This window comes from Danio rerio, chromosome 2 (assembly GCF_049306965.1).
Source record: "Danio rerio strain Tuebingen ecotype United States chromosome 2, GRCz12tu, whole genome shotgun sequence".
Taxonomy (NCBI): Eukaryota; Metazoa; Chordata; class Actinopteri; order Cypriniformes; family Danionidae; genus Danio; species Danio rerio.
The window spans coordinates 30802914-30814316 of NC_133177.1; the positions used below are offsets into that span (position 1 = coordinate 30802914).

At 39.3% G+C, this 11403-nt stretch overlaps 2 protein-coding genes across 2 annotated transcripts; one reads left to right on the forward strand and one right to left on the reverse strand.

Annotated features, from left to right (window-relative positions):
* Window positions 1–5254: 5254 nt before the first annotated feature.
* On the forward strand, window positions 5255–8019 carry LOC137487826 (P2X purinoceptor 7-like). The gene is made up of 4 exons (XM_068214012.2): window positions 5255–5390; window positions 5597–5666; window positions 5744–5898; window positions 6798–8019. Exons 1-4 carry the CDS (start codon window positions 5275–5277, stop codon window positions 6958–6960), a joined length of 504 nt encoding a protein of 167 aa, XP_068070113.1. The 5' UTR covers window positions 5255–5274; the 3' UTR covers window positions 6961–8019.
* On the reverse strand, window positions 6341–10950 carry LOC100150236 (uncharacterized). The gene is made up of 11 exons (XM_005163411.6): window positions 10648–10950; window positions 9619–9745; window positions 9273–9516; window positions 8892–9165; window positions 8610–8787; window positions 8411–8487; window positions 8129–8309; window positions 7785–8018; window positions 7489–7660; window positions 7257–7405; window positions 6341–7119 (listed from the first exon to the last, which is right to left on the reverse strand). The coding sequence occupies exons 5-11, from the start codon at window positions 8773–8775 to the stop codon at window positions 6950–6952; spliced, it is 1149 nt and encodes a 382-aa protein (XP_005163468.1). The 5' UTR covers window positions 8776–8787; window positions 8892–9165; window positions 9273–9516; window positions 9619–9745; window positions 10648–10950; the 3' UTR covers window positions 6341–6949.
* Window positions 10951–11403: the final 453 nt, after the last annotated feature.

The window sequence follows — 11403 nt, forward strand, 5'->3', positions numbered from 1 at the left end:
AATCCACACAGCTTTGCTCGCTGTTTTTCATGCAGGTACGCACCATGCAAAACTTAATGCCGGATCAATTAAAATAAATACCTGAACACAAAACACGAATATCTGACATTGGTAACACTTTATTTTGATGGTCCATTTGAGTATTAGTAAACTGTCTGCTTATTATCTATTGATACTGCTCCTTCAACAGACATTTAATTGATTATAAGAAACATTGCATGTACATCTCAACTAACAGTAACCCTAATCCTAACCCCAACCTAACAGTCTATTTATAATCTAATAAGAATTAGTTGCAATGTAACCTAAATTCAACAAAGAGACCGTGAAAATAAAGTGTGACCCTGACATTTCCCGGAACAGGATGCGGCAACATCCGGCTCAAATTAAGTACTGCTTGAACTATAACTTCAGCTTTAAATTTGCATTAATGTTTTCATTAAGCAACTTTAACATTCATGAAATGTGATAGCATTAAAATTTCTTTAGATTATCAAAATGTTCCTCGCACTAAGAATAAGTTGTTTTTTTTCTAACCTATTGATGAAAATTGTTCCTCCATGGCATTGCTGTAAAAAATCCTTTATTTTAAAAGATGTATGATTACAGTTTTATTTCAGACAAGTGACAAACTACCTAACTGGATCAATTCAATCACATTCGTCCTTCTTTGTATCCTCTTTCAGCAGCGATTAAAATCTTGTACCACACCTCCCTCTTCCATCCAATGGCCAGTGACTTCATGAAGAGAATGAAATGAATTACCTATTTTCTCTCCGTCCTTAATTAAGAAGATGAGTCCATATTCCACCGACCATCTTCCACCACAAGTGCGTATCTAGATAAGAGATGCGGTGAGAGGTCTTGACAGAATGGACGTCAGTAATTCTGGAAAGCCATCCCACTAAGATGGAGAAGGAGTTGATGAATGGATGAGTTACACTGAGTCAATGCATCTCCTTTTGGGTTGTTCACAACAGCATGTAAGTGTATATATGTGTGTGCTGATGTTTAATGGTGTCCATGAGGGAGGGCTTATGAAAGATGTGAGCTCACATCTCTAATTAGAAAGACTGATGAGGGCTGACACACCTTGCCTGCCTCATGTTATCAGTCATTAGCGAGAGTGCAGTGGATTATGTGGGCCATGACCTATGTAATGGTGAATTACCTTTCCACCGTTGTCGTTGTTTCCAAATATCCGAGCCCGATATAGCCTGAACCGAGTAGGCTCTCACGTAAGACCCAGACAGAATAAGAAAGCCACACCACTATATAATGTATCTCTCAATTATACTCCGATGATAATTGCTTTGGAGCCGATCCCCGGTGCTTCCCCTGGTGTAAAACTGATACCTTGGCCGATATGGTGCAGACCATCTGGTGGTTCTTCTAGCAGACAATGGTCTCGTGAGATGGGGGTTGATGGAGAGCATTTGGCTTTGCTCAGGGTATCAGCTTTTAATGCAGTGGTCCAGAACACTATGCTCAGTCAAAAGGACAGGATGGGACGGAGCGCTTCGGAGGCCTGCGAATGCTCAATGCCATTAGAGGGGGAGGTGGAGGGTTGCCGGATGGAGACTCTTATGAATAGTGCATGATTTATGATCTTTAATTTACTGAGCTTTCAGAGTGCATGATGTTAAGTGGACCGGTGCTGTTCCAGGTACAGCAAGATACCAGACCGCGACCCCGAATGCTGCTGTTGTGTTGACATTTCTGCAGGACCAGGTGTGGGGAAATGAGCAGCCCGGCAGGTGCCTGTATTTTAAGCTGTCGTTTGAGAGAGAATCCTTAAAGAACTGGAGACAGCAGGAAAGTAATTAAACATGATTTCACAGCTTAATTGTGTTTACAAAGAACTCCTTTAGCTTGTCATGCTGCTGAAGAGAGTGAGAGGCTAGTTGTGTTGCTCTTTACTGACAATAAGCAGGCAGCGATGAAAGAAAAAAGCGAGAACACAAGTGTTTACAATGTTGCCACTGAATGATTGCAAGTGGACTTGAAAACAGAAGGAGTGTGATCACACTTACCAGGATCACGAGAAGTTAAAAACCAACCAAAAACGCTAAATCTCTGAAACAATGGACCTCTTCTTAGCTACCCAGCTGTTGTGCCCATGATCGAATGCAAGTGAGCGGCGCTTTGAGAGTAACAAAAACTAATGCACAGAAAACTAAACTAATACCATGCCTCCTGAAGATACATTGAAATCTTTTGAAGCAAAATGATTGGTCTGCGCTAGAAACTGAACATTATTTACAACGTTATTAAAATTGATCCACAGCCTCGGGCAAACGGTCCTGAGAGTATTCATGACTGGCTGGAATGCGAATTTCCTGTCGCATATAATGAAGTATGCATGGGTGCAAACTCACGTGAGCTGCTGCTGCTGCTGCTGTTGTAAATGGCAGAGATGGAGGACATGTGTTTTATATCATTTAGCAAGAAGGTACTTACAGTGCCAGTGTCCTCACCACACACCAGATAGGTGGATGGAGATTATTTGGAGAGTTGATAGGTAAGGGCTGATGGAGAGAACTTGGAAAGGACACCAGGGTTAAGGCCTTGATATGCTTCAAGCAAAGCTCTTTTTCTTTTGTATGTTGTCAAAAATAATTTTGAAAAGTCTGAGCAATGATTTACTGATTTAGTGTAGATTATTGTAAGAATAAGCCTTACATGAAACAACTGTGGCGGCTATGAGAGTTTCATAACTTTCGGTTTCATAAAGCATTTTGTACACATCTGGCAGGAGCATTGATCTATTCCAGGGGTGTTCAAACTTGGTCCTGGGGGGCCGTTGTCCAGCAAAGTTTAGTTCCAACCCCAATCAGACACACCTGAACTAGCTGATCAAGCTCTTAGTAGCAGGCACGTGCACACATAGGGCTCAACCTGTGCAGAGCACATGCCCTTATCAGTCTTGGATCGAAAGTGCCCTTCCAAAATGATCAAAAGTGCCCCCGCGACGCAACACACCCTCCGTCCCGCCCTTCAGTAGGCGCATGACAACACTGATCTTGAGTACGCGCGCTCAACCCCCCCACCCCACTCTTCAAAAATATATCCTGCACATGCCCTTTGGACGGTCTCTGCACGGGCCTGCTTAGTAGGCTTTCTAGAAACATCCATAAAGGTGTGTTGAGGCAATTTATTTGTTCATTTATTTACTTTTCGGCATAGTGCCTTTATTAATCTGGGGTTACTACAGAGGAATGAAGCACCAACTTATCCAGCATATTTTTTACGCAGCAGATGCCCTTCCAGCTGCAAACCATCACTGTGAAACACCCATACACACTGAATCACACACATATACTAAGGCCAATTTAGCTTACCTAATACCCACGTCTTTGGATTTGTGAGGAAAAAAGGAGCACCCGGAGGAAACCCACGCGAACATGGAAAGGACATGCAAACTCCAGACAGCAATGTAAACTGACCCAGCCGATGCTCGAACCAGCGACCTACTTGCTGTGAGGCGATCATGCTACTTACTGCGCCACTTTGTTGCCTGTGTTGAGGCAAGTTGGAGCTAAACTCTGTAGGACAACGGCCCTCTAGGACCGAGTTTGGACACCCCTGATCTATTCAATGGCAAACATCAAGAACAAGCAAAGTAGGTGGCATGTGCATTCACTTAACGTAAACAGAAAGCTTGATGCCAAGTTTGCCCATTTTATTCAGCAATTTCGGAGCACAGATGATAAAGTGCATTGTTCACACTTCTGAATGTTCACTGCACACTTTGAGAATCTCCTGAAGAGGGTATTACTATGTGAAACATGCAAAATAGCAAACAACACATAGTTACGCTACACACATAGAGACTTGCCTTGACATTCCGAGCACTAGCCTTTCGAACCATGCAACGTTTGGCTGAAGCATTCAATATTGGCCACTGTAATGTGCAAGGCCAACTCCTTGGAGAGAGATGAGAAAAAAATCTCATATCAAAGAAGGCGGAGTTCCAGACAACACCACTGATTGCATTATTTCCACTGACCAATGGTGGCTCAACGGTAAGCTTCAAAAAGCTTTGATTATCTCAAAGCTCAACAAAATTCATTCAGCATGATTTTCTTCTACATAATATCAGTTTGTTCTTTGGTTTTGTTAAAGGGCCTAAACCACCATACTCTTTTAGGTAGCAATATTTTGATGGTCCCTATTGTACATTTTGTTCACTAAAAGTTGCATTGAAACTACACGCCAATTAATTCTCATTTGAGTATTAGTAGACTGTCTGCTTAGGCCCAATCCCAATTCTATGTTTGTACCCCTGCCCCTTCCCCTTGGCCCTTGAAACAGTGTGAAGGGGAAGGCCTTCAAAATTTACTCCTAAGAAATTGGACAGCATTACAACACCTGCACATGTCATCATACTCTGTCATCACAATCTCTTTCTTCATATGAGATCAACAATCGCAACTGCTGTAGTTATTCCAGTTTGGGTTTTTTTTTTTGTGATTATCTTCAGAAAATCACTGAAGGCAACAATATCATATTATCATAACAATCTAATGAATATAAGATCCTAACTGTACTGTGCATTTACACAGTGGCCATATTCATCTATGTAAACACACCAAAAACAACATTAACATTATACCAGACACTGTACAATGGTCATCAAACTTTTCTGAGGTATTCGCGTTTCAGATGTGAAAGTTAGTTGTGGGACTACAGGAATTATTATTATGGATTATTATGGAATTTACAGTTTTTTTTTTCTCTAACCCTTCCCATTAGCCCTATGCCTTCAAACGAAAGAGAATTGCCACACCCTCACCCCTTCACGTGAACGCTCAAAATGAGGGGTAGGGGTAAGGGTATGAGCTAAGGGGTAGAATTGGGAAGGGGCCTTAATATCTGCTGATACTTCTCCTTCAACACACATTTAACTGATTATTACACTAACCCTAAACCCAACTCTAACAGTCTACTTATACTCTATTAAGAATTATTTGGCATGTAGATGCAAAGTAACTTAAAGGGCACATATTTTAGCCCTTTTTTGAGATTTAATAGTAATATTATGGTTCTTCTGAGTGTGCCAATGTAGGTTCAGATCAAAACGCAATTCAGATATTGTTATTATGCTGTGTTAAAAAGTGTAAATTTAGAGGCGTGTACACGGGTTGCTGTTTTGGGGTGTGTTGTTTAACATGATAATGAGTTTTGACTGCCCGCCCAACGTAACAAGGGGGCGGAGCCAAGAGCGCGTCTGCTTTGTGCACCGCGTCACAGAGGCAGACAGTAAGAGTCATCATGAGTGAGAGGAACACAATTCAACCCTACATATTTGACACAGACTCGGACACAGATCAAGCAGAGTCGACTGTTGAGGAATCTATAATCCGAATGTGCCAGAATGTGTCAGAGTGGTACATACAAAATATTTTATGTCGTTGTATACTTTTTCAGCCGCTATGTAACTATGCATGCGCCATCCGTAATTTGTTTGATAAAGTTCGCGAACGTCATGCGTTACGTCAAACAGACAATACATAAAGATATCTACAAAGATAAATTTTGCATTGGTATGATTTATTCGTAATTCATGAATATTGACGTTGACAAATATTGGCAGGTGCTCGTGTGGCAATTGTGAAAAAATGCCAACTGAGGCTGAAAATGTATGCTGCTGGGAGATACCGCAGGTAAATTTCCAGTTTACGTTGCTGCTCTAAAGACATCGAATGAGATAATAAACAGCATAACTGTGTCGTGTAATAAGGTTAGAAGACGAATGGATCAACTGGAATTGCAACCCTCGTGCATGACGGAGCATCCAGGAATGGATCCCGTTTGCTTCAATATTTATTCCTTGCAAAATGCATCGAATATATACAAAGCAGACTATGGTCCCCTGCGACTTCGTGGAGTGCAAAAGTGAGTTTAAATAAATAGAAAGAATAGCAGGTTACCTTGTTCATGATTTGCATGCTCGCTTTCTTTTTAAGCACATTAACGCTGTGTAGTCAATAAAATAGCGATAAAGTTGGTTTTATATCCGCACATTCAGGAGTCCCTGTATTGTTTACCATGGTAGTTTAAACAATCGATCGGATTTAGCATGCAAGTATGACTTGTAAACAACATTAACACTATCTACTTGACTGTAAACAATGTTGTACTTTGTCATTTGCTGCTAATACGATTTCCCTATTTTGAATTTGCAAAGAATACTTTACAGAAATGATACTATTAAGGAGAATGTCCGAATATCTGAATATAAAAACCAACTTTACCTCAATGTCAATAAAAATGAAATACGTACCTTTTTTGTTGCTGCTATTTCTGAGATGACAATTTGAATGACTTCATAAAAGGCTGAGTAATGCATGTACTTTTTATTGAAAAATAATTTTAATTTCACTAAACATTAATATATAAACTCTTAAAATATATAAAAATCAGTATGGCATAGAAACATCAACACTTCAGAAAAGATGCTTCAATTCCTCAGTCATATAAAAACTTTATATTGAAGTATAAATTAAAATGTGATTGGCAAATATAAAATGTATCCTTGTGCAAATATAAAATATAAACTTCAAGTTGTCACTTTGTTGAATGAAATACAATTGTCCATGAACATTAGAAAGTACAGTATATCTACAAACACATAAACATATCAAACATTGGCAGTTGAATAAACAAAATATTACTTCTGAAATGTTGTTAAAGCTAGTTATTTTATCAAAAATAAAAATGTATATGTGATAACTCCCAAGTTCAAATTGTAGTGCAATTTCTAAAACAATGTTTCATTATTATGTCTCTGTTAGACAGTGCCGCTTTTTGGCTTATCGGAGCTTTGCGAGCTGGTGTTGGGGTTTCCTCGGGCGGAGAGTCCGTGTTGTGATTCCTGCCTGTGTGGTGCTGAAGATTCGGAGACAGTTTCCTGAAGAGCAGGGCAGCTATGTGGGTTTTAGGATAGCTATTGATTGAAGCGGGTCACCCTGCTGGAGATAGCCTCCTCCATCTCAGGTAGATCGCAGGCTGATGATAGAGCAGGTGGTATGTGAATTCCCAACACTTCATCAACATAGGGTGATGGGTCCACAAACACTTGGTTGAAGATGAGGTCCAGCAGCTCTTTTACATAACCTGTGCAATATAACAGTTATCTCTTTAGTAACTTAATTTTGTATTTTGAGTAGTGAGTTGTCATTGTGAATGTAAAGTGCAATTATTTTTTTTATTTATTGAATTATTAAAAATACTATAAACATTTATATACATACCGAAAGTTTGCTGCGTCTTCACTTTTCGGACCCTATACTCTCCTTTCTTTGCCTTTGGAAAGGCAAGCTTGTAAATAGGTTTACCAGTTGCTGATGTGGCCTGGGGACGCCCGGCATTTTCATTGTAATGCAGTGCAGCCAAGTACAACCTAACAAAAAGAAAAATGTAAATGACGTACCATGACAAGACTGTATGGTATTGTAAATATTAATTTCTGATCATTGGCTTTACCTGCATAGCATCCCCAGAAATGGGAATACCACATTTTTGGGTGCAAACCGCAGTAGGACGCTGTGGAAAGCTTCAACAGTTGACGTCTGGTGGTGAGGACTTAGCTTGGCCACATCCTTCAATATTCTCTTGTTAGCGAGAACTTTCTCCAGCTTGTAGAATGGCATCGTTGCTAAACAAGCAAAAATGTAAGGTATTAGAGTCTGAATCAAAAACAAATCTGAACAAAGAAACAAGCTCTGTTTTGCATTAGTTTTAATCGCAAAGAATATTTTATTTGTCTGTATACAACTTACCAGCCGACAGCCATTTGTTCTTGTCTCTGCTTATCCGTTGCGGATGCAGATAAGCCGGAAAATTGGGGTCTTCATGTACATGGTTTAAGATAGAGGTCCACTTTGCCACTCTTTCAGGACCTGTTGTGGATGATGCAGCAGTCCAGTAGATGTGGTTTTTGATGCTACGCAACCATTTACGCAACTTCTCACACCCCTTTATCTGGCATATCTTGTCCAGTTTTTTGGAAATTCCTGGAAATTAAAGAAAAAAAAAGACATCAACACAAAAATAATAATAAACATGTAAGAACTGTAAATAGCAATTTAATCTTAAGTAAATTAATAACTGCTACATTACATACCTTTCTCGATATGCCACACATCGAAAAACTGAGTGACATTTCGATCCCTGAGATATTTCTGTATTTGAGGATGTCGGTCTGTGATGATGCATTCCAGACGAACACCGCGGGCATCCAACAGGTCTAGGCTTCTCTTTAGGCCTTCTTTTTCCATATGGTAACTGCCGCCCACCTCATTACTCTATAAAATTTTAAATAAGGAAAAAAAATATATATAAAAAAAAATCACACATTTTCCATCCAAAAAATTATGCTAGTTCACATAACACTTTTCTGTATTACCTGGACTAACTTTAGGTCGACCACTGTGTTAGTTGCAAGGTCCATCATTGTATAACTCCCATACTTGGCCGAGTGACCTTCAAGAACAAACCGTACATAATTATTTCAAACACATTTTTGGAATAATTGTAATGTATTTCATATTTATTTTTTTTATTAGACTGTATTGAATTAGAAATGAAATCTTTTGACTAAATACCTGGGGAGTCAGCCCTCTTATCTCCTCCAACAATCACATTCTCTCTTCGACTGAGCTGTTCTAGCATTTCACTCTGCCAATTTCTCCACTTGTGGACAATAGCAGGTTCAATGCAAAGTCTTGCATGACAACGAAATGAATCATATTTAAAAATGTGTAGTTTCATGGCAGCAAATACCTGACAACAGAGAGGAGAATTTTTAGTACAATGTGCATGCACCCTGTGACAAAATTTATATTATGTTTCTAAAAGAAATGTGATAAATTTTGATAGATAATTACCTTTTCAACTACAAAAAATTATGCACCACTCAAGTAGACTGCAGCAGAAAGATGCAGGTTGCTAGCTGGAGTACTACCAATAATTGGCTGACTGTTCCATTTTCTTACAAACTCGCAGTGTGGGCAGACTTGCTGTACGCTCAGAAATGTCCCAAGCCTTTGTGACTTTACATCACATCTCCTTTGACACACTGGGCAGTCACTGAAGAGCTCCATGAGGCATGTTTCATAGACAATGAACTTGGCAATGTTATGAACTGGGCATTCTTGGATTCTGTAAAAATAAATATACACATGTACATAATAAAAAAAAAAATGATGATGAATGTTATGATGACAATACACAATCTTTCAAATAATTTACATAATGCATAAACTCACGACAAGTCTGTTGGTTCAGTTGCAGATGTGCATTCCTCTGCAGGGTCAAATCTCACATCCGAGTCTTGGGCTATAATTTTTGACTCTGTCAAAGTCTCTTCGGCTTCTTCCTCCTCCTCCTTCTCCTCCTCCAGCTCCAGACGAGGTCTTTTTAGTGAAGGTTTGAGGGGTGTCGAAGTCATAAACGCAGTAGAGGATGCTGATGGTACAGTCAGTTCAAAACTGGATACTGTTGTCTGGACACCTATAGTGTAATTTTATGATTAATCTCATTGCACGTTTATGAAGATAATAAAACACGTTTCTAATGCAGCAACTTAAAATAAACTGAGAAATTTTAACTTACTTGTACTCCTGCGTTTAGCCTGAAGCGTCCTAAAAGACAACTGGGTACCAACACTGTGTAAAGATGTGTGAAATGGTTCTGTCTGGCAACAAACATCCACCTTGTTGCTCATTGTCGACGTCGTGGCCTTTGTAAGAAAACATAATTTTTTTAAAATGACCTTTATTTGATTAAAACATACCGATCTTATTGTAAACAACTGCAGACCACGTGCAAGTACAGTGAAAAAATTTCAACAAACATCCCACATACAAAACAAACTTTAGCTGTAACTTAGTCAGTGGTAATGCTTTATTACAATGTTTAATTTTTTCTACCGTTTCTGTTTCTGATGGCTAAAACCCCTTTATGGACACATTAACAATTAAAGCTTCGAGTATTTAGACTGTTTTAGAAAAGCACAATAGCTGTAAACGCGCAAACATCCGAAGTAGCTTTAGCCGCAGATGCTATTCATTTCTGCTTAACATTACAGTATACACATTACAACAAACATCCCACATAAACAACAAACTTTAGCTGTAGCCAGTACTGGTTACTGCTTTATTACAATGTTTATATTTTTCTACGGTTTCTGTTTCTAATGGCTAAAAGCCCTTCTTGTACACACTACCACTTATAGCTTCGATTATTTAGATTGTTTTAGAAAAGCATAATAGCAGTGAACACATGCAAACAAACATCCGAAGCAACTTTGGCTGCTTTTAACTTTTAGATGCTATTCATTTCGGCTTACCATTACAGTACAACAAACATTTAACAACAACAAACTTTAGCTGTAACGTTAGCCAGTGGTACTGCTTTTTACAATGTTGCTATTTTTCTACGGTTTCTGTTTCTAATGGCTAAACCCCCTTCATGTACACACTACCATTTGCAGCTTCGAGTATTTAGACTGTTTTTGAAAAGCACAATAAGAGGTAAACACTTGCAAACAAACATCCGAAGCTACTTTAGCCGCAGATGCTATTCATAGGCTTATCATAATTAGAATGCTAAGGCTAGAAGTACATAAAATGTAATACTTACTTGAAGTGAGGCAGGATCACGTATTGTAGGAACTGATCCAGTTTTCAAAAACAATTTACTCGCGAATCCGGAGTTGTATTGTCCCGCGTTCTCGAGGCAGTCTACGCTAAAGTGGTTAGCGCAAACATACAACAGTTTTGGTACATTTTCAGGCACCTTGTCTTCAAAGATAAAACTCAGCCACTTAAGCCTCTGTTGCTCATTTGCAGGAAGACGGTGAAGGCTCTTGTGCTGAGCCTTACATCCTAAAATAGCACAAGGGTGTTCTCTCGGTGGCATCGCTTCGACGTTCACGCTGATAATGGCGGAAACGGCAAACTCAGGATATGTTAATACGCGCAGCTGTCAATCAATTCGGTGGGCGGGGGGAATCGCACACCTACGTAATGGTGCGATCGATTTCAAAACAGCTCCAATTGGCCGACCCTTTTTTTTGTAGTGAAATTGAAAAAAAAGGACTGGGTGTGTTCATATCACCCCAGTATGATGGTCTATACACTATACCAACACACAGATCTGTCCAAACAGCTTGAAAAGAAGATATTTTACAATAGGTGCCCTTTAAATTCAACAAAATGCATTAAAGGGACCAGCAAAATAAAGTGATACCCTCTTTCCAGAAAGTTATGAACTTGATTTTAGCATCTCATCCTAAAAATTGTGCCTCTTGAGGTCATGGTAATGTTGCAAAGCGATGTTGCTTGCCTACTTTCCCATAGAGAATATGCAACAAAACTGTATCTGGATCTGGTAGAT